The following is a 22,658-nucleotide window of genomic DNA, read 5'->3' as shown; positions in this document are numbered from 1 at the left end:
CCATGCACCACAACTACTGAGCCTGTGCTCTAGAGCCTGCAAGCCACAACTACTGAAGCCCGCATGCCTAGAGCCTATGCTCCGCAAAAAGAGAAGCCACTGCAATGAGAAGCCCGCACTCTGCAACGAAGAGTAGCCCCCGCTCGTTGCAACTAGAGAAAACTCGTGTGCAGCAACTAAGACCCAACGCAGCCATAAATAAATAAATAAATACCTCTAGAGATACAAAGAAAGAGAAGAGAAGAGCAGAGCACCAGCAACAATTTAACTGTTTTAAGTGGGAGAAACAAAGGCAGGAACAAAATAGAGCCAAAAAGAAGGTAAAAACTCATACAGAAGCAACAATAAGGTATGTAAATCTAAGAGCAAGTATAAAATTTACTCTAAGCTTTCCAGCAGCCAACAACAAAAAGGGAGACCTTGTTGAGTTAAACAGATGCAATGCTCATGAGAAAAAACAATCCACTTGCCCATGAAATTAATTACTATTAATTACTATCTTGGTACTAAGAATAGAGAGGAATTTCTCTCTCTGGGTCTTCATAAAGAGAACGCTGGGTGATGTGGTAAACACTGTCGCTACAAACAGCTACAAGGATTCGAAGAAGCAACCATTATTTTCTCCAGAGTAAGGTCACTGTAGTATGACAATGTTAAACACTTCAACTTTGCAGCCACCATTGTCTTTTGCCTTAAGTTGATCAAAAGCCTTACCTTGGTTCCATTTGGTGTTGCTGAGGAGGCTGGTGAGAAGGCAGGGTCTCTGACAGGAGATCTGGGAACAAATGAAGGTTGGTCGAGGGCTGAAGTAGATCTAGGGGATGTTGAAGTCTCAGAGGGAGGTGGGTTCTCTTGCATATGGGGTAGGACATGATCTACTACCCATCCAGAGTAAGAAGACAGCTTGGGAAGAGACATACATTCTTCTAAAACATCCTAGAGAGAAGAAGAAGGTTAAGCTCAACTTGCATGTCAACTGATCTAAGCAATCAAAAATAATTTTGTCCTTATAATCCACTACATGCCTTACTGAAAACCTAAGAAGGCCTAAATAAATATATACATACATACATACCAAAGACCCAAAGTAACTGTATTAACAATCAGAGATGAAGAGAAAGTACAGTAGCTTCTTGATAATGACCTTGACTATTATCCTTTTAGAGTATCAGACTAAATAACCCTAACTACAGAAAAAGGAACAATGCACAAAGATGGTCATTAAAGCAGATTTGAAAGCAATCTAAAATGTTGTAACAGAAAAGAACATGAAAGGAATTTTGAAGTAAACTATGGTATACACACTCAGTGAATATTAGTCATTTAAAAATACCAATTGTGAATCCTATGTAAGGTTCAAATTTTTCCAGTTTTATTGAAAAATAATTGACATACACCACTGTAAAAGTTTAAGACGTAAACACGATGGTTTGATTTTTATATATTGTAAAAATGTTTAAATAGGTTCAGCTAACAACATCCATCTTCTCATATAGATATAATCAAAAGAAAGAAAAAAGGAAAAAAAAATTCTTCTTGTGATGAGACTCTCAGCATGTACTCTCTTAACTTTCCTATATATGGTATAGCTGTGTTAGCTAACAGTCGTCAAGTTGTATATTACATCCCTAGTACTTATCTACCTTACAACTGGAAGTTTCTATTTTTTGATGACCTTACTCCATTTCCTCCTCCCCCAAGATTCAATTTTAAGTGAAAAAACAAGAGTATAAATAAATATGTCTACAATGATATAAAATACATACAAATAAATACCCTAACAAATTTGAAGGAAATATACCAGAAGTTAAGCTTGGGTGATCAGTGACATATTTCTACTTATTCTAACTTTCTGTATTTAACTTCTAAATGAACATGTTATACTTTTTAAAATGAAAATAAGCAAATAAAAAATAGGCATAGAAAAGTGGTTACGAGGGGCTTCCCTGGTGGTGCAGTGGTTAAGAAGCCACCTGCCAATGCAGGGCACATGGGTTTGATCCCTGGTCCGGAAGATCCCACATGCTGCGGAGCAACTAAGCCCGTGCACCACAACTACTGAGTCTGCACTCTATAGAGCCTGTGAGCCACAACTACTGAAGCCCGCGCGCCTACAGCCCGTGCTCCACAACAAGAGAAGCCACCACAATGAGAAGCCCGCGCACTGCAGAGAAGGGTAGCCCCCCACTCGCAGCAACTAGAGAAAGCCAGCGCACAGCAACGAAGACCCAACGCAGCCAAAAATAAATAAATAAATTAATTAATTAAAAAGAAAAGTGGTTACTGATGTAAGAGCCAATGGCTTAAATAAAATAGGTTCTACAATATAAAGACCATAAAACAAGTCCCAGACACTCTCCAATATGTGTGTGGAGTTGTTCAACTGTACCAGTTATCTATTATCTCTATATGTTTGGTGTACAGTGCTCTAAACCAAAGAAACATATACTACTTAACTGTAGTTAAAGTATACAGCAAATTTTGGCTGAGAACTTTACTCAATGTCAGGAAAATATTATCAGGAAACATGGAAAAACAGTATAATAGTGTTAAGAGTCCTGAGTTTGGAACTAGCCTTTCTTGGTTTGAATTCCATCTCTGTATTCCACTTACCTGTATAACCATGGGCAAATTACCTAACCTCTCTGTGCCTAAGGTTCATTTCTTCTGAAATGGAATAATAGGGGATCTACCTCAAAACATTTGGGGAGAATTAAATGAGTAATAGATATAAAGAACTCAGCACAGTACCTGGCACATAATAACTACTCAGAAATCACAAGCTATTATGTTACGTAAATCAGTGGTTCTCCAGCAGGGATAATTTTACTCCCCAGATGACACTGGGTAATGTCTGGAGACATTTTTGGTTGTCACGACTGGGAGGATACTACTGGCATTTACTGGGTAGAGGCCAGGGATGCTGTTTAACACCCTACAATGCCCAATACAGCAACAGCAGCCCCTACCACAAAGAATTATCTGGCTGAGCCCAAAATGTCAATGATGCTGCAGTTGAGAACTACTGATCTAGAGTGTGTATACAATAAACAGATATTCAACCCATGGGGAATAATCTAGACATAGAAGCAAACAGGCTGTATGCACACTTTATACAGTGACAAGGCTCATTTTAAAGACATATTGGAAGTAACGTTGAGACAACAACTTTCTTTTTTAAACTGAAGTGTAGTTGACTTACAATGCTGTGTTAGTTTCTGGTATACAGCAAAGTGATTCAGATACACATACCTGAATATATATATAAGTACTTTTCCATATTCTTTTCATTATGGTTTATTACAGGATATTGAATATAATTCCCTGTGGTATACAGTAGGGCCTTGTTGTTTATCTATTTCTTTTAAAAATTATTTATTTATTTATTTATTTATTTATGGCTGTGTTGGGTCTTCGTTTCTGTGCGAGGGCTTTCTCTAGTTGCGGCAAGCGGGGGCCACTCTTCATCGCGGTGCGCGGGCCTCTCACTGTCGCACCCTCTCTTGTTGCAGAGCACAGGCTCCAGACGCGCAGGCTCAGCAATTGTGGCTCACAGGCCTAGTCACTCGGCGGCATGTGGGATCTTCCCAGACCAGGGCTCGAACCCGTGTCCCCTGCATTGGCAGGCAGACTCTCAACCACTGCGCCACCGGGGAAGCCCTGTTTATCTATTTTATATATAGTAGTCTGCTAATCCCAAACTCCTAATTTATCCCTCCCACCACTCCCTTTCCCCTTTCCTCTTTGGTAACCATATATTTGTTTTCTATGTCTGTGAGTCTGTTTCTGTTTTGTAAATAAGTTCATTTGTGGGCTTCCCTGGTGGCGCAGTGGTTAAGAATCTGCCTGCCAATGCAGGGGACACGGGTTTGAGCCCTGTCCAGGAAGATCCCACATGCTGCGGAGCAACTAAGCCCGTGCGCCTCAACTACTGAGCCTGCACTCTAGAGCCCATGAGACACAACTACTGAGCCCGTGTGCCACAACCAGTGAAGCCCGTGCGCCTAGAGCCCGTGCTCCACAACAAGAGGAGCCACCGCAATGAGAAGCCCGCGCACCACAATGAAGAGTAGCCCCCACTCGTCGCTACTAGAGAAAGCCCACGCGCAGCAATGAAGACCCAATGCAGCCAAAAAAAAAAAAAAAAAATTCATTTGTATCATATTTTAGATTCCACTTGTGGTATCATATGGTATTTGTCTTTCTCTTTCTGGCTTACTTCACTTAGTCTGATAATGTCTAGGTCCATCCAAGTTGCTGCAAATGGCATTATTTCATTCTTTTTATGGCTGAGTAGTAGTTCATTGTATACATATACCACATCTTCTTTATTCATCTGTCAATGGACATTTAGGTTGCTTCCATGTCTTGGCTATTGTAAATAGTGCTACTAAGAACACTGGGGTGCATGTGTCTTTTCAAAAGGGAAGCCTCATACACTGAGGTGCAGTGTATGAGGCTTCCCTTTTCTCCACATCCTCTGCAGCATTTATTATTTGTAGACTTTTTTTTTTTTTTTTAAACTTTTATTTATTATTTATTTATTATGTTTATTTTGGCTGTGTTGGGTCTTCGTTTCTGTGTGAGGGCTTTCTCCAGTTGCGGCGAGTGGGGGCCACTCTTCATCGCGGTGCGCGGGCCTGTCACTATCGCGGCCTCTCTTGTTGCGGAGCAGAGGCTCCAGACGCTCAGGCTCAGTAGTTGTGGCTCACGGGCCCAGTTGCTCCGCGGCATGTGGGATCTTCCCAGACCAGGGCTCGAACCCGTGTCCCCTGCATTGGCAGGCAGATTCTCAACCACTGCGCCACCAGGGAAGCCCTGTAGACTTTTTAATGATGGCCATTCTGAAAAGCATGAGGTGGTACCTCAGTGTAGTTTTGATTTGCATTTCTCTGATAATTAGCGATGTTGAGCATCTTTTCATGTGCCTATTGGCCATCTGTATGTCTTCTTTGGAGAAATGTCTTCTGCTCATTTTTGGAATGGGTTGTTTGTTTTTGTTATTGAGTTGTATGAGCTGCTTGCATATTTTGGAAATTAAGCCTTTGTCTGTTTCATCATTTACAAATATTTTCTCCCAGTCTGTAGGTTGTCTTTGTTTTGTTTATGGTTTCCTTTGCTGTGCAAAAGCTTGTAAGTTTGATTAGGTCCCATTTGTTTATTTTTGCTTTATTTCTATTGCCTTGGAAGACTAAGAAAACACTGCTATGATTTATGTCAAAACAGAGAATGTTTTGCTTATGTTCTCCTCTAGGCGTTTTATGGTGTCTTGTCTTATATTTAAGTCTTTAAGCCATTTTGAGTTTATTTTTGTGTATGCTGTGAGGAAGTGTTCTAACTTCATTGATTCACGTGCAGCTGTCCAACTTTCCCAACACCTTTCTGAAGAGACTGTCCTTTCTCCATTGTATATTCTTGCCTGCTTTGTTGAAGATTAATTGACTGTAGGTGTGTGGGTTTATTTATGGTCTCTCTATTCTGTTTCATTGATCCATATGTCTGTTTTTGTCCCAATACCACATTGTTTTGATTACTGTAGCTTTGTTGTATTGTCTAAAGTCTGGGAGGGTTATGCCTTCAGTTTTGTCCTTTTTCCTTAGGATTACTTTGGCAATTCTGGGTCTTTTGTGCTTCCATATAAATTTTAGGATGACTTGTTCTAGTTCTGTGAAAAATGTCGTGGGTAATTTGATAGAGATTGCAATAAATCTGTAGATTGCTTTGGGTAGTATGGCTATTTTAATATTAATTTTTCCAGTCCAAGAGCATGGGATATCTTTCCATTTCTTTGAATCATCTTCAATTTCCTTTCCTTTATCAGTGTTTTACAGTTCTCAGAATATAAGTCTTTCATCTCCTTGGTCAGGTTTATTTCTAAGGTTTTTTTTGGGGGGGCGGGATGTGACTTTAAAAGGGTTTTTTTTTTTTTTTTAAACTTTCCGTTTCTGATATTTCATTGTTAGTGTAAAGAAATGCAACAGATTTCTGTATGTTAATCTCATATCCTGCTACCTTGCTGAATTTATTTATCAGTTCTAGTAGTTTTTCTGTGGAGTCTTTAGGGTTTTCTATAGATAGTACCATGTAATCTGCATATAATAACAATTTTACCCCTTCCCTTCTGATTTGGATACCTTTTTATTTATTTCCCTTGTCTGACTGCTGTGGCTAGGACTTCCAATTCTATATTAGATAGGAGTGGTGAGAGGGGGTATCCTTGTCTTCCTCCAGATTTTAGCAGGAAGGCTTTCAGCTTTTCACCACCACTGAGTATTGTGTTGGCTGTGGGTCTGTCCCACAATAAAAGTAGCTTTATTTGTCCCATAATAAAAGTAGCTTTTATTATGTTGAGATATGTTCCCTCTATACTCACTTTGGGAAGAGTTTTTATCATGGAAGGATGTTGAATTTGAGACAACTTTTTACTCTTTCTTTACGCCAAAATAAATTCCACGAGCAAAGTTTCAAATGTAAAAAATAAACCCATACCCATAAAAAACACCATCAACGGAGAAAACAATTTCAACTGACAAACTAGAAAAAAAGATGCAATATATATCACAGATAAAGGAATATTATCCCTAATACATACGGAACTTATAAAATATTGGCAAAACCCCAATAGAAAAATGAGCAAAAGACATAAACTGGCAAATATACACACACAAGGTTACAAGTAGTGGATCACGACTCACTGAATAAAATAGGAACCCATGAGGATACTGATATAAACAATTAAACAGAAGGAACCCATGAGGATTCTGATATGAATAATTAAACGGAAGAGAAAAGAAAGCTCTTCCTTACAGTAGAATGCCAGCTAACAAACGTAGGAATGGTAGCTATAAAGAAACACCATTCGTCTACATCACAGAAAAGACTGATTCAGGAAGAAATCGCCAATAAATGCTAAGGGTGGAGGTTTGATAAGAAAAAAATATTTTGGTGTAATCTTGGACTACCTCCCAACAAAATACTAAGAAGTTACAAAAGGGAAAATGATGAATTTTAAGTGAATTTTACGTGGAAATATCTGGAAGTTACCCTTGTAACCAAGTGATCAAGGTGAGCATCACCACTGTTGGGATGGGCTGAAGCATCTATGTGTGACTGATGTGACTTACTGAGAACACAGCATCATTTCTGTGGTATTCCTGCCAAGAATGCATAACCTGAGTCTACACCATACAGATTCATGCTGGAATTCATCCTATAGAATGTAAGGTATGTATTCTTTAAAACCGTCAAAGACATAAAGACAGAAATGCTTTAGAAGTGTTTCCCATTTAAGTCTGAAGAGACAAGACATCATACCTGTAGCTAGATTACCAGCAACTCGGTAAGATGAGCTATGCCTTAACTGTCTCTATATTCCCCCACCTGCGCGGTCTAGTACAGGGCTTTGCGAATCTTAGATGCAGTGACCAAGCCCCCATTAAGGTTCCCAGGTCCGTCCAACGTCGTCTAAAAATTTGGTCATTTCACTGGCAGCAATAGGTTAGGTCCTGTTAACCGTTTACCGCTAAATCTGGATCTCCTAACACAAGAGACGCGCAGTAACCTAACTGACCCTGAGAGGCCAGGATTGCTTTGACAACATAGGCGCAGGCACCTAACGCCGGCTGCGGGGAGCAATGAAGCCTTCAAAGAGCACCTCTGAAGGGGCGCTCTACGGAAGGCTAGAATAGGCGAGAGACGGTGATGCACACACAGGAGTCAAGCAGCAAACCCGGGCTGTTACAAGAACGCACGGGTTCCCTGGCGCAAGACATGCCAAGGGCTAGGGAAGAGCAGAGCCCCGTGACGAGGGGCAGGAAGGACCACCGCCCCCTTTGGGGCCACTGCTCACCTCGCCCCGCAGCAGCCAATCGCGGTGGTAGCAAAGGTGACCTTTGTCAGACCTGCGCAGCGCCTGCAGGGTCTCCCAGCAGCGACCCTCGGAAGGCATGGCCTGCCCCGCTACAGTTCTCCAGGGGCGCCGCTTGGTACAAAACAAGTCCTCGAATCAGCCGCCCGGAAACAGGTTCTCGCTTCCGCTTCCGGGGCGCACACGTAGCGGCGCAGTTCAACCCCGCCCCTAACGGCTGCATGGCCCCGCCTCCGGCGCTGAGCCCGCCCACCAACGCGCCTGCGCACAGGGCTTGGCCCGCAGTTCGCTCCCCTGCAGGGACCTCCGACCTGGGGGCTTCAGAAGGCTGGGCCTTCCAGGTTGCAGAAAACTGAATAGGTATTGATGAGCATGTAGAGAAATTGGAACCCTCATACATACGCTGCCAGTGGGACTCTAAAATGGGGCAACTCCTGTGGAAGACAGTCTGGCAGTTCATCAAAAGGTTAAAGAGGGACTTCCCTGGCAGTGGTTAAGACTCTGCGCTTCCACTGCAGGGGGCGCGGGTTCCATCCCTGGTCGGGGAATTAAGATACCGCCTGCCTGCGGCCAAAAATAAAGTTACCGTTAACCCAGCAGTTCTACTAAATATATACGCAAAAGAAATGTGTCCACAAAAAACTGGTAGAATATTGAATTACTTATAACAGCCAAAAAATGGAAACACATGTGTTCGTCAACCAATGAGTCAATAAAATATGGTGTATCCACACAATGTAATATTATTGGGCCATAAAAATGAAGTACAAATACATGCTACGACATGAACCTTGAAAACATCATGCTGAGTGAAAGAAGCCAGTCACAATATGGTATGATTTATGTGAAATGTCCAGAGTGACAAAGCCAGAGAAACAAAGAGACTGTTAGTGGTTGCCAGGGGCTGGGGGGAGCAGAATGGGGAGCACCTGCTAATGGTATGGGTTCCACTGGGGTGTGATGAAAATGTTCGAGAATTAGATAAAGGTGGTGGTCGCACAACTTTGAATATAATACAAGCCACTGAATTATACACTTTAAAAGAGTGAATTTTATGTGAATTATATCTCAGTAAATGAAATGTTCACCATTGCCTGAGGCCAGCTTTAACTAGGACCCTTTAACTTTTGACCCTTTTGCCCATTTCATGGGATCTCAGTCTGAGGCAGAAAGGAAAACTCTCGAGTTTGAAGCAATATAAACATTTTCCACAAACTCTCTGGACTTTTTGGAATACAACATTTTACGAAGAAAAATAGAACGCTCTTGGGAGAATCCCAGCAATGGGCCGGAAAAGAGGTGTTTCCCACACCATCATTACAAATAGCAGAACCCTGCACTGAGGAGGTTTTCATTAGTTTGACAAAAACAAGAATAATGGGATATACAGAAATGTATGCACATTGGTGTAAGTCTGCCAACTGTCTTTTCTTAGGAAGAGCTTTCATACATCGTATGAAAGTTCAAGTCCATTTATGTTAAGGGTGTGAAAATAGGCTTGGTTTTGTGGCAGTGGTAGCTGGTAGTAGTGATTTCAGTGAACTTCCTTGGCAAAATCAAAAGCTGGAAATAAAATTAAAAACCAAACAAAAAAAACCAAAACATTAAAAGCTGGAAACTACGAATGTCTCCAAAACGGGGGGATGGGGGGCGGGGGTGCTTCTGGTAGTGAAATCCAGATGCCTGGGTGGGAGCCATTGCTTTTGAGGACACAGGGGAGTTCTTGGACTTGGGTTAGAGTGGCTGAGAGAGGACCAGACTGGATCACCCAGAGGTCAGTACCAGCATAGTATACCACATTTGTTCTCTTCTCTCTGAAGAATTTTTTTTTCTTTTAAATACAGGAAAATGTGAAGAGAACAAAAATAGCCCATAATCTTATCATTCAGAAAGCAATTAACATTAAAAAAATAGTAATACATACACATCCCGTCTTCCTCCTAACAGCTAAAGTAGTCTGCCCTCACACACTGAGCAGTGCCTTTCAGTGTGTCTCCTCCAGGCCTTTCATGGAATTGTAAGTGAAAGCACACAAAGGAGAAAGAGTCAACCTGGCCAAAATGAAATGAAGAGTCTCATGCACCAAGTCCTTTAAAAACGTTTACTGGCTCTCCTGCAGCATTTTACTGAATCATTTTTAGAAGAGGGCTGGGGTGGGTAAAGGAAATCATCCGATGGAGCCTTAAATATTGATTATAAAAGCTTTTTGTAAAACAATGCACATGTTTCAAGAATAAATGCATTCCACAGATACAAACCTGGCAAAGAGAAAAATCAATGAGATTGGGATTGTACTTTTACAAGGTGAACTGGACATAAGCCCTCGAGTGTCTATTGGCAAGTGCGTGAGGGCAAGTGGCCTTGAGGAAACTTGGCCATGAGAGGTTTCCACTGGGCTTGGGAGGCGAGCACCTTGGGGAAAACACCGTACCCATGAAATAAGGAAAACAGCAAGTGAACATGAGGAGCGGTGAGGACCTCTGGCGAACAGCTCCTGCTGGTTCAGGTCAGGGAAAACCCAAGAGAGAGTCCTAAAAAGAAGAGAGCTGTAAGGGAACTGGAGGGAAAGTCCAGTCCAAACATCCTCTTGCGGAAGGAATGAGCAAAGTCACGGTGAGTTAAAATCTGACCCTAATAGTAGTAACTTTAAGGCCTGTCAGGGTAATTAAAAACTTCCATCAGGCGATGCTATCAGAGAGGAGAGAACTAAGTGGGTTCTGCTTCATCCCCTGCTGCTTCAGGCACTTTTCTGGAGCTAGTAGCTAAGACAAGATCCTGAACATACTTCATCACAGGACGAGAGAGGAAACCAACAGGCTTTCCGGGTATGGCTTAGCAACGCCTCAGTTCCCACGGCATCCATCCGAGCTCCTAGCCCAAGAGTGGCCGCCTTAGGCAGGAGGAGACCGGGAGCGGATGGGAGAGCTTGTTAGGTAGGAAGTGTAGGGACCATCCCCAAACACGTTGGCATAGGACGACTTGAGGAACTGGACGTAGTTCTGCATGCTGCGGTTCGTGCTCTCCGACTGCTCCAGGCGGTCTTTCAGGTCTTGCAGGCGGCTCTGGTAGCGGCGGTCAGCCTAAGAGGAGGAACGGGGCCGGGGCCAAGTGTGTGTGACATCCAGAACAGACAAACCCATAGCGACAGAGACGTTATTAGTGGTTGCCAGGGGTTGAGGGCAGGGGAATGGGAGTGGCTGCTAATGGGTAATTTTCTTTCTGAAAATATTCTAAACCTGGATTGTGGTGATAACAGCACAACACTGAATATACTCAAAACCACTAAATTGTGCAATTTAAATGAGGGAATTTTACGGTAAATGCTGTCTTAACAAAACTGTTAATAAAAAAGGGGATTGGCCTGGGATATCCTGAAGGGATGGGAAAGTGATGCGAGAAAAATAAAACCATGTCATATTCATAAAAACAACAAAACATCTTGCCCTGCAGGCGCCAGGAAGCTCAGATCTCAACCCACTCCCTTCTTGTCTGCTCTTACCCCATCCTCCCACCCCCAGCCCGACTCACATCGTCCCGGCTCCGCCGGAGCTGGCTGAGTTCAGTCTTGGTCCTGCTCAGCTGGGTCTCAAGGTCCAGGATTTTGTTCTGGGCTGCTCGCTCCTTGGAGGCTGCGTGCTCCTTGGTTTGTTCCACCTGCCCGAAAGGCACAGAGGTGGGGCTGGCTTACCTGGCATGGGGAACACCTGGTAAAGAGAAGGCTGGGCCGCTCCCACTAACTGGTCTCGCTGCGGACAATTCTCTGGAGCCTCAGGGCAGGAGCAAACTATGGGGACAACTTCTGCAACCCCGCTTTACCTGCCCTTTGCCAACGCTCCATGAGTCATCACCTAAGACGTGGTACACCTGTCTGAGGCCCACTCAGGCAGCAATCAAAGGAGCAGTTGTGAAAAAAGTGCCAAGTCCTTTACAATAATTGCTCACTTGATCCTTATGATGATTTCATGAGGCAGGTACTACTTCTATATGCCCATTTCTCAGATGGAGAGATAGGCTCAGAGAGGTTAGGCGATTTGTCCAAAGACACAGAGGTAGGTTAGTAATAGAATTGAGACTGACCTGCCTCCTGGCATCTTCAATGGCGCTCTCCAACTGCCTCGCCAGCGTCCCACATTCCCGGGTTTTCTCCTCTAGTCGCAGCTGGGACTGGTGGATTGCCTCCTCCCTCTTGGCAATCACCTGTAGGAACTCGATATTCTGGGCACTGGTCGCCTCCAGTTTCCTAGGTGACAGCATTCAATCAGATCCTGCTCGTCCCCCTACCTGTCCTGTTCCGCAGAGCTGGGGGCTGCCAGCCACCCCGGGCTGGGGTTCTTGTCACACCAAGAATCTCCAGGGAACAACAGGAATAAACCAAAGAAATCTGCTGAGCAGCAAGGCGGCAAGGAGCTGTATGAAGAGTGGGAGAAGCACAGACTGACCGCGGCTGTGCTAAGTCTGTATGTCATCACGTGTAATGTGACAACTTGCGGCTCAGGCAGGTGGGTTCCACCATGATCACCACTTTACAGATGAAGAAACTGAGCTGAAGAGAGGTGAAGTCATTGGCTGAGGCCAGCACAGCTAGCACGTCTGTCACCGAAACCCACGCGCTCAACTTCTTCTGTTCACTGTTGCCTCCCTCAGCAAAGGGACTTCAGCTGGACCACTCAACATCATACATGACCAGCCATGGGGCAGCAGTGACCATCCCGTGTGTACACATGGTCCCCGCTGCACTTCCAGAGCACCTTCCAATTTAAGGAGCTCTGCAAGTCCTGCTGAATCCAGCTACATCTTCGAGGCCAGCAGAGTAGAGGTGGAGCCCAGGGAAGACCACCTGCTTTAAGTCCCTGCTGGCAGGCTGTGTGAGCCACCTGGGCCAGTTACAGCCTCCTGGGACCCCAAGCCTTTCATCTCTGAAAACTGAGGCTCCAGCCCTCATTTTACAGATGCTAAAAGCCCTGGAGGAAGACAGTCTAAGTCGCAGCTTTGCCAAGTACCAGCTATGTGACCCTGGGCAAGTCACTTAACCTCTCCCGGAGGTCAGTTTCCTCACATCTAAAATACCAACTCGTATATACTAACCTATATGGTGCATTTTTGCATGCCGGGTAATGTGCTAAGCCCTTTGAGGATTATCTCATGGAGGACTCACAATAACCCCATGAGCTGGATTGTTATCCCTACCTTGGTCCCTTTCTCAAGATGAGTAAACAGAGTTCAAAGGGTGAAATGACTTGCTCAAGGTGATCAGGTTAAGTGGCCAAGTTGGGACCAAGGGCCAGAGCTTCTGATTCCAAAACGTGTCCTCTTTACCTGACTGCTTCCAACAGTCCATGAGGAACAGGGAAGAACAGATCAGAAAGGTCTTGGGAAGGACGATCGGGAACAAAGAGCAGAATTGGGGGAGGCCCCCACCGCAGCATCCTGGCCCTGCCGGTTTGCTGGGACGAAGCGTGCCTTTCTGATAGGTGATGCCTATGGATGGTCTGATTTTGATCACACTGTTATGGAGCGTCCCCCCTGCCCGGAGACCACCTTCCTCTCTCCCACAACGTCTACCACTGCAATGCAAGCAGCTTTTCCTCTAAGGTCTGCCTAGTACCTTCCAGGGCCTTGAGTCCCTCAAACACTTCTGCACGCTAAGCCCAGAGCAGCTAAGTGGCTGAAAGTCTCAGGTCCTAGGAAGAGGACAGAGATGGGACCAAGTGTCTCTAACCTCTCCAGTTCATCCACCTTCAGACTCAGCTGTTTATTTTCCTTCTGGGAAGCCTGATGTTTCTCTCTCGCCATCTCCAGCTTGTCCCCCTGATGTTCGATCTAAAATGACAGGAACACAGACTGGTTTACGAAAGAACTTCCCGGTACAGCCCTCCCTTCTCCCTGTGACCTGTCATCCACACCCAGGAGAAAGGCACACTGCCCTCAGCAGGCATCTGAGTCTCAACGCACAACCTGGAGGAGAGGGGAGAGAGGGGACAGGTTAGGCCCGACCCCCGAGACTGAAGGCTTTCCCGCGCCGAGAGAAGCCAGCTTCGATCCTGAAGAGCCACGACGACACTTCCTTGATCAGGAGAGGCCAGTCAGTGGGATCTGGGCGGACGTGAGAAGGCAGAAGCAGACGGCAGGCCTAACTGGCCCACATGACACACCACGGAGCTTTACCGAGGATGTTGTTGGGACCGCTGAGTTCATTCTTCTTAACTGGGGACAAATGCAGGCAAGGCCACAGAAAACCTACTGAGTCCTTCAGGCTGGCAAGTTTGAGAAGTTATCCAGAAGGCTGCTTTCTGCAGAAGCCTCAGACGTCTGGGCCTGAAAGGCCCTGAGAACGCTCAGGTTCAAGAGAAGCCTAGTGATTTAAGAGTGCTGAGAACCTGGGCTTGGGAACCAGATAGAGCTGGCTGGGTTCCAATCCCTGTTGACAAGTATTAGCTCTGTGACCTCAGGCAATAACTTCTCCCCTCTATGCCCTGGGCTGCTTTCTGTAAAACGGGGAAAATAAGACCCCTTACAAAGTTCCTGGGAGAATTCAATCAGGGAATGCTGGAGCACCGAGCACGTGCTCAAACAATGGTAGCTACTTTCACTAGTACTACAAGGAAGCAGGTTAAGAGGGGGGAAGGGTCTTGCCCAAGGTCACAGTGCAGACGAGAGGCATAGCATTTCTTCCTCTCTTAGACACCGTAGGCTTGGTTCCAGTAACCCAGAAGCAGACTGCTTCTGGTAGAAAGGAAGTCCTCTTTCAGGACCCCTAGCTCAGGCAAGGGGTCTGTTAAGACTACGGAAAGGCAGCTAAAGCAAGAGAAAGATGGAAAAAAAGAAAACCTATGGCTTGGTGTCTGCTGGTGGCGCATGGCTGAGGGCAGCAGCGGAGCGTGAAGGGCAGAGGCCGGCGGAGACTTGGAGCCCTCGGGGGGCAAGAGCAGGAGGGCCCGGCAGCTCCAATCGAGTGGCGGCTCCTATGACTACAATCACTTGGTGCAAACACAAGGCATTTGGCACACCAGACTTTTATTTCACAGCACTGATGATAGCTCACTCCTCTGAGAAAGCGGCAGCCAAGAAAAAGGAAGTGGTCCTCCCTGGGGCGGGGGGGGGCGTGCAGCTCATCTTGGTAAGCGGGCCCCTGCTCGGGCCAGTTCGTGGGAACCTTTCTGCCAGTCCCTTACCCGGCTGCGCAGGTCTGATATGATGGCTGTGAGGTCGATGTTCTTCCTCTCATAGCCCTGCAGCTGGTCTTGGCACTCTGCCAGCTTAGCCTCGGTGATCTTGAGAATATCAGGCAGCTGCTGCAGGTCAGCCAGCTGGGACTGGAACTGCCTCCGCGCCTGGAGTGGGAGAGAGGGGCCCGCCGTTGGGAAGGGCCTGGCTGCTGAAGAGGCCAGGCAGAGTGCTTTGGATTTAGGGCAGGGCCGCCCTCAGTCCCCAGAAAGGATCCTGAAAGATCCACGGGCAGAAGTGCGGCCTCCCTGCAGGCCACTGAGGGTGTCTAGCTGTTCTCTGGGGAGACACACTTGGCCCTGGCTGGCCACTTGAGCCTGCCACTCCTTCAGTCATTGAAGAATAATGGCAACCACGTAGCAAACTCCAGGACCCAGGCATTACTCATTAAATTCATACAACAACCTATTAAGTAGGTGCTGTTATCCCCATATAAGGACGCTGAGGATCAAAGGATCATTTGCCCATGGTCACTCAGCTACAAATTGGCAGAGCCAGGATTCAAGTCTAGTCTAACCTTAAAGCCCCTAGGAAGGCAATCACGATGCTCTAGGTCAGAGGGAAAGCTACGACCTATCTGTTCTTAGTCCATCCTTGTATTAACGAGGGGCCTGAGGACTAGAGAGAGGCAGTGACTTGCCCAAGGTTATGCAACAAGTTAATGGCTGAGCCTGGACTCAATCCATCTCCAGGGTTACTATTAAGATGACCCCTTTGCTTCTAGAGAGCCAAGTCGTCCCTAGAAGAATAAGGCTCTTTGGGGAAGGGGACAGGAGGAACACTTTTGGTTGGCACAAAATAAAGACACCACACAGAATGAAATAGGCACAGCTAAGGCCTGGCAGATCTGTGGATTTGAATCCACTTGGATGTTCCAAGCAGGGGGAATTTTTTTTGAGGAAAGTGAAGAAAGAAGGAAACAAGGATGAGAAAGAGGGATAACAAGGAAGCAGGAGAGAAGGAAGAGATGAGACGAGGAAGGAGAGAGTACGTACACGGTAGAGTGGACCAGCCCAGCAATAAGAACCTTCATGAATCTCTGTCACCCACATCGGAGAGGGCCAATGACAAACAAGAGGGACAGACTGACAGACATGGGACTGGGTAGGGGAAGAAGGCGAGCAAGGGGAGCAGTACCGTTTCAATCTCTTTGTTCATCTCATCTTTAAGGATCTTGTTCTCTTTGTCACAGCGTTCCAGCTGGGCAGCCACTTCATCAGCCTCCAATCTGGTCTTCATCACCTGGGGACCAACAAAGCATCGGGCCATCTTGGGCAGAGCCAAGTTTTGGTGAAAAACACCTTCCCAGGAGAGGCCTTATGGTGAATCTCCATCCCAGCCTGCTGGGAGGCGCTGCCCTGGCAGGCTTGGCACCTGAGAGGCCTACCTGACTTTTATAGTTGTCAATCATTCCCTCGTAGTTCTTAACCGATGCCTTCAGCTGCTGAACCTCGACGTGCGCCTGGTTGAGTTTCTCCTCCATCGGGGCGAAGCTAGCCTAGAAGGGATGGCTCGTCGGTAACCAGCGGGAAGGTTCCGGAGCAGGTGGCCATCCCAACCCCAGCTCCTACTCCGAGGGGCCAGCAAAGGGAAGCCCCACCTACTCAAACCCACGCCAGCAGTTTTCCTCAGAGAGGCACCAGGGCAGGATTCCTGATAAGACCAACTCAAGTGAATACAGATGCAAATAAGAGACTCCTATGTTTTTTGTTCTTATTACAAAAGCAGTACATTATGGGGGAATTCCCTGGTGGTTCAGTGGTTAGGACTCGGCACTTTCACTGCCGGGGGCCCGGGTCCAGTCCCTGGTTAGGGAACTAAGATCCCACAAGCCTTGTGGCTTGGCCAAAAAAAAAAAGAGCACTACATTATCACTAAAGAAAAGGGATATAAAACCAAGAAAAATGAATCATGATGCCTTATTATATGGCTATATATTGATAACTGTGTAGCTATTTTATTTTTTCCAGTAAGAATGGGATTATGATATACTTACTGCCTTGCAATGAACTTTTTCAATTAACAAGTAAGTTGGGAACTACTTCTCTCATCAATGAATGTTCTCCTACAACCCAAATGCTCACCTTAGCAGATGGGACAAAATAAATCACGGTATCTCAATAAAATAATAAGCAATCATTTAAAAGAAAGAGATAAAGCAAAAAAAAAAATCTAAAAAGATATCCATGGAATATGGTTGAAGGAGAAAAGCGAGCTGCAGAATAATGGCTGGATGAATGGATGTGCATGTGTTTGAATGTGTATGTGAGTATCAGGGGAAAAAACTGGAAAAATACACATCTACGGTTAACAGAGACCTTCACTTCTCTATAACATTTCTGTGATGTTTTCAACTTTCACTACGAGCATATTTTACCTTTGTAATGATAACAGCTAGGAAAATACACTTCTACAATCATTTTGAACAGTCACACTGTGTTTCACCACACAGACATACCATACTGCAACCAATACCCCAGCTAATTGTTAGACATGGGGGTTGTCTGTCATTTATCCAACAATTGCACTACAACAAATGAGATACTACTATACTCCCACCAGAGTGGCTAAAATGAAGAAGATGGACAATACCAAGTGTTATCTCACATATCCCTGATGGGAGTGGAAATCTGTACAACTGCTTTACTATTTGATGACATCTACCAAAGCTGAATTTGTGTATATCACCTGATGACCTGGCATTTCTATTATACTTCAAGGTATAGAAACTGTAAAAATACACCAAATATATGCACCAAAAGAGGTACAAGGGTGTTCTACAACCCAAATGTCCATCTACAGTAGAATGGATAAACACATCGTGGTACATTCATACACTGCACTGCACTGAGAATGATGAACTGCCACACAGGACATGGATAACTTCCACAAACTTAATGCTGAGTAAAAGCCATAAAGGCCAGGCACAAAGTTCAAAACCAGGCAAACTAATCTGTGGTGACAGAAGTCAGGATAACCGTGCCCTTGGCAGGGGGGTGTCTGTAACTAGGCAAGGTCACCGGGGTGCTGGTTTTAAGGTTCAATCAGGGTGACTGATGGACAAAGTTATGTTCATTTTGTGTACCTTTCTGTATTATACTTCCTCAAAATCAATTTTACTTAACAAAAATCAGTAATAAATAAATAAATAATAGATCCAGATGTTATTGCCCAGATCAACTAAAACCAAGATCAAACCTGGCTCTGCAACATCTACCTCTTTTCGGTTGCCTCTCGCCCTTGGTGTGCTGGGAGGGTGTAGAGGGAGTGGTCAAGAGCTAGTGGTTAGAGCCCCAGAGTCAGACTGAGGTTCAAATCCCAACTCCAACGCTTCCAAGGGCAAAATTTTGGCAAGAAACTTAAACTCTCTCTAAGCTTCAGTTTCCTTATTCTGTAAAGTAGCGACAATAATTACACTACTGGGAGGTTAAAGTGAGAATTAATGCATGTGAAGGGGCCCAGCAGTGCCCCAGGAGAGTCAATGTTAACCTCAAAGTCAGGTCCATCTCACGTGCATGGGCTGACTGTCATGATAAGCACTTCACATGCATCACCACCTTCTCACAAGGACCTCATTTCCTCCCGCTGAGGAAACTGCAGCAACACAGGAGGAAACGTCCCGTTCAGGTCCTGCAGCTCTAAGAGGCAGAGTCACGACTTGAATCGGGGTCTTTCCGACTCCAGAACAAGCCCTCTTATCACACTGCTGCCACCAGGCCCTCTGAAGGCCCCGGTGGTCACCTCTGGGGCCCAAGCAGGAGTACCACCAGCCTCTGCTCTCCACCCAACCGTCCTGGTCCCGGCTCTCACTACCGACCTTCAGCCTCTCATTCTCTAGCTTGAATGCGGAATACTCGGCAGTCTGCCGGTGTAGTCTCTCCACCAGGCTGTCCCGGTCTTCCCGCATCTTCTCCTCCAAGGTTTGTTGTTGGTTTACAAGATCTGTCACCCGGCTGGAAGGTCACAAAGTGAAAGCAGACAGAATCAATTCCACAGGTTGTGAGCAGCCCGGGACTTGGTATGGAGTAGGGCCAAGTGTTCCTACCCAGGTCACCCATGTCTCTCTTCTTGGCACCCTGCCTGCTCCCCAGTCTCCACCCCGAGGAGCAGCTGCCCTGCCTGTGGCATTCCCAGGTATCCCACTTCGTATTAACAGCCTTTTAAGATTTGTCTCCCATACCACCCCCTCCAAGAAGCCTTCTCTGTTCTGATCCTCCCGTGAGGCTGAGACACTCCCTGAAGACAATGGCCAGAAGACGCAGTCCCTCCCCAGCTCCCCACGGCACCCCCTGGATCTCTTAACCTATTAGGAACTGAAGTTAGGACAGAACTCGCAGGCCCAGTGGTCAGGGATAACCCCAGGCACCCGTCTCCCTCAGACACATATTACACTGGGGTTCTGTCTCCCCCAGGCGAGGGCAGGTGCCATGAGCAATAACAAGGCACATGCTTCCCTTGGTCCCTTCCCCTACCCGCAGGCCCTCAGCAGGGCTATAATCCAAGAATAGAGACTGAGGAGAGGAGCACTGGGGCTCTGGACTGTAGACCCACCTGATACTGCAGAACCTTTGCACAGTGTATTTTCAGTATTGATAAATTACAGTTCACCACTCAGCAAATATTTAGTGAGTACTGACTAGGCTCAAGCAAACACCTTGTATTGGTTTACCGGCAAACTCCTACGCAACTTTATTTTTTAATTTTTAATTTTTAAAATTTATTTATTTCATTTATTTATTTTTGGCTGCATTGGGTCTTCGTTGCTGCTCATGGGCTTTCTCTAGTTGTGGTGAGCAGGGGCTACTCTTCATTGCGGTGCGCGGGCTTCTCATTGCGGTGTGCGGGCTTCTCTTTGTTGCGGAGCACAGGCTCTGGGCACGCGGGCTCAGCAGTTGTGGCACGTGGGCTCAGTAGTTGTGGCTCGCAGGCTCTAGAGCGCAGGCTCAGTAGTTGTGGCGCATGGGCTTAGTTGCTCCGCGGCATGTGGGATCTTCCTTGACCAGGGTTTGAACCCGTGTCTCCCGCATTGGCAGGTGGATTCTAACCACTGCGCCACCAGGAAGTCCAATGCATTTGTTTTTTTACTGCTGTAGCCCTCAAGGCCAACACATAGCCTGTTATATAGTAGATGCTTGATAAGTACCTTTAAATGAATGATCACATGACTATAGCTGACTCTGAGAATGGTCACTGTTGACAGTTCACCAGTGGCAAGAAAGGTATGAGTTCAGTCACCTTCAACTTGAGGCCACTTTTGCCCCCTACTCCCAGGCCATACCTCTGACCTACTGACTGGTGGACAAAACGACTGAGAGAAGACAGAGGGATTACCAGCTGCCCCGTGCCCCAAGGACAGTAAGGAGGATACCAGCGTGCCTGTGCCCATTTCCCATGCTGTGCAGACTGGGGCCCAGCTCAAGCCCAGGTGTGAGCAGAGAAGGCCCCTGCATAGTGCCTGCTGGGGGGTAGGACGCTGGGGCGGGGGCTGGAGCCAGGACACAGGGTCCAACCAGAAGGCCGACCCCAGGGCCGCCCACAGCTCAGTCCGATGTAGCCCCTGACCAGAGGAGACCAGATGGCAGCCGTGTGAGCGACGTGAGCTGTCGCGGGTTGCCTGGCGCCGTGCACTAGCACACTCCCCTCCTCCCATCGGTCCACACGCCCTCTCCTAACACAGACGTACTCATTCAGGACAATAATTTCCAGCTCGAGGTCCCCCTTGTCCTTCACAACTTGGTTGTAGCGGCTCCTCCATGATTCCAGAGTGGATAAAGCTTCAGCAACATAAAGATCCTGGGAACATGGGACAGAAGGGCCCATCAGCCTGGTGTCACCGCTGAAGCCAAGCGAGCTGGGAGTCACCCCAGGTCACCCCTCACCCTGATAACTTCAACCTCACTCCTGCAATTCCTTCCTAGAAGCACTGAGAGTGAAGCGGGAGCCCAGCTGTTGCTTTCAGTTTCCAGCATCCCACGCGCCCTGACTGCAAATCCTTCCTTAACCGTCATTCCCACCCACAATATGGATGCGGTTAAAATGTCCCACAAACCCTCCACTTGTCTCCAGCCAGCTGCCCACCCCCATTGTCATCCTTTTACCCATTTGCTGCCCCCCCACCTCTCCCTCCACCCAGCCAGCAGTCCTCCCAGCTCATTCACCCTTTCCACTGCCATCTTCCTCTCCGTTCGCCCGCCTGGCCACCTCTATTCAGCTTTTCGCCTCGCCCTGCTCAAAGCAGCCATCCGCGGGCAGCCAACCCACCCCCGACGCTTCACTGTGGGCCCGCCCTTCTCGGGGAGGCGGCTACCTTGTCAGCAAGCTGCACGTGCAGCTGCTCAGCGTACTCCTCACTCTTCTCAGCTCGTTCCTTCTGGGCTCGGATGGCCCTCTTCAAGGACTCTTTGTCTCGTTCTCCCTTCTGCTTCAGTTCCTTCAGCTGCTCCATGATGGCCTCCACTTCCGCCTTGTGCTGGTTTCCGCTGCGCTCCAGGTTCTGGGAGAGGACGGCCCGGGAGCAGGTGCCGGGAGAGGGACAAGGATGAGGGAGAGACGGAGGAGAGAGACAAGGAAGGCCGGGAAAGGGCAAGGCAGAGAGCAGAGGTGAGAGGGGACGAGCAAAAAGAAGGAATGAGGGAGAGAGAAATCAGGTCAACCGCGTGGAGGCTTAAAGCTCCCCCAGTGCAGAGCAGAGATGAAGGCCCTTCCCAGCTCCCCGTAGCACCTCTCCCATTACTGAACCCACTGGGGTCTTAGTGTTAAGATAGAACTCTTCTGGAATCCTTCCTTGAACTCAGCACAGTGGTCAGAGATATTCCTCAGTCACTCAGCAGAGCTGTGACCTCAGAAGGTCCCTGGCTCAAAGATGCAAGCAAGCTGCATTTGAGCCCACCCCCTACCCCATGGGTAGTTATGAGAACTGAAGGCCTAAGGGATTAAGTGATTGGCTCAGGGGCATGGCACCCAACTGGTCACTGCTGGGAAGGGCACCCAAGACCCTCAGGGTCCACTGCTCTTGCCACTGGCTCAGAGTGCTTTGGCAACAGCGGCCCCGTAAACCTTTAGGGCAAAGCCTTCCTGAGCGTGAGAGCCTTGGCCAGGCCACTGCCCTTCGACTGCCAGGCCCCGCCCCCTCCCTTCCCCACCTGTGGGGCTGGCAGGTACCTTGATCTGCATGCACAGGCGACTGTTCTCTGCCTCTTTGCACCGAAGCTGTGCCTGCAAATGCCCACGCATGGTCTCCATGGACTTCGAAAGCTCAGATGCTGTCTTCGCTTGAGCCTTTGGAGAGACGGAGAAAGTGGTAGAGCTGGGGTTTGAACCCAGCTCTCCAATTCCAGAGCACACTCTACCCACTAAGCTCTACTGGCCCATATCGAGGAGCAACTGTTGGGGACGGTACCTTCTCACATTGTATTTCCTGGAGGAGCTCTTCCACCTCCTTGTCTTTGTCTTGCAGCAGTAATAGCAGGCGCTGGAGAGAACACACACTGTCATGAGCTCCCTGCGAAGGGTGAGGAGGCCCCGCCCAGGGAGGACAAACACTCCTGTGAGTGCCTGGCCACTGGGC

At 47.1% G+C, this 22,658-nt stretch overlaps 2 protein-coding genes across 2 annotated transcripts in view; both read right to left on the bottom strand.

Moving 5' to 3' along the window:
• Nucleotides 1–8,054, bottom strand: part of GLE1 (GLE1 RNA export mediator) — a 41,570-nt gene extending 33,516 nt beyond the window's left edge. Inside the window, exons 1-2 of the mRNA XM_036856552.1 lie at nucleotides 7,850–8,054; nucleotides 715–936 (exon numbers count right to left, since the gene is read on the bottom strand). Coding sequence (XP_036712447.1) covers nucleotides 715–936; nucleotides 7,850–7,948 — 321 coding nt within the window. The 5' untranslated portion in view covers nucleotides 7,949–8,054. The remainder of the gene's footprint in view (nucleotides 1–714; nucleotides 937–7,849) is intronic.
• Nucleotides 8,055–9,960: 1,906 nt separating this feature from the next.
• ODF2 (outer dense fiber of sperm tails 2) overlaps nucleotides 9,961–22,658 on the bottom strand; it is a 30,000-nt gene continuing 17,302 nt past the window's right edge. Inside the window, 12 exon segments of the mRNA XM_036855994.1 lie at nucleotides 9,961–10,947; nucleotides 11,396–11,521; nucleotides 11,945–12,107; nucleotides 13,587–13,687; nucleotides 15,040–15,198; nucleotides 16,229–16,333; nucleotides 16,479–16,589; nucleotides 18,909–19,044; nucleotides 20,775–20,884; nucleotides 21,399–21,584; nucleotides 22,253–22,369; nucleotides 22,491–22,562. Coding sequence (XP_036711889.1) covers nucleotides 10,759–10,947; nucleotides 11,396–11,521; nucleotides 11,945–12,107; nucleotides 13,587–13,687; nucleotides 15,040–15,198; nucleotides 16,229–16,333; nucleotides 16,479–16,589; nucleotides 18,909–19,044; nucleotides 20,775–20,884; nucleotides 21,399–21,584; nucleotides 22,253–22,369; nucleotides 22,491–22,562 — 1,575 coding nt within the window. The 3' untranslated portion in view covers nucleotides 9,961–10,758.

This window comes from Balaenoptera musculus, chromosome 6, assembly GCF_009873245.2.
Source record: "Balaenoptera musculus isolate JJ_BM4_2016_0621 chromosome 6, mBalMus1.pri.v3, whole genome shotgun sequence".
NCBI classification, from domain to species: domain Eukaryota; kingdom Metazoa; phylum Chordata; class Mammalia; order Artiodactyla; family Balaenopteridae; genus Balaenoptera; species Balaenoptera musculus.
Note: the sequence above shows the minus strand (reverse complement) of the source record. Positions and strands in the feature narration are given on the sequence as shown.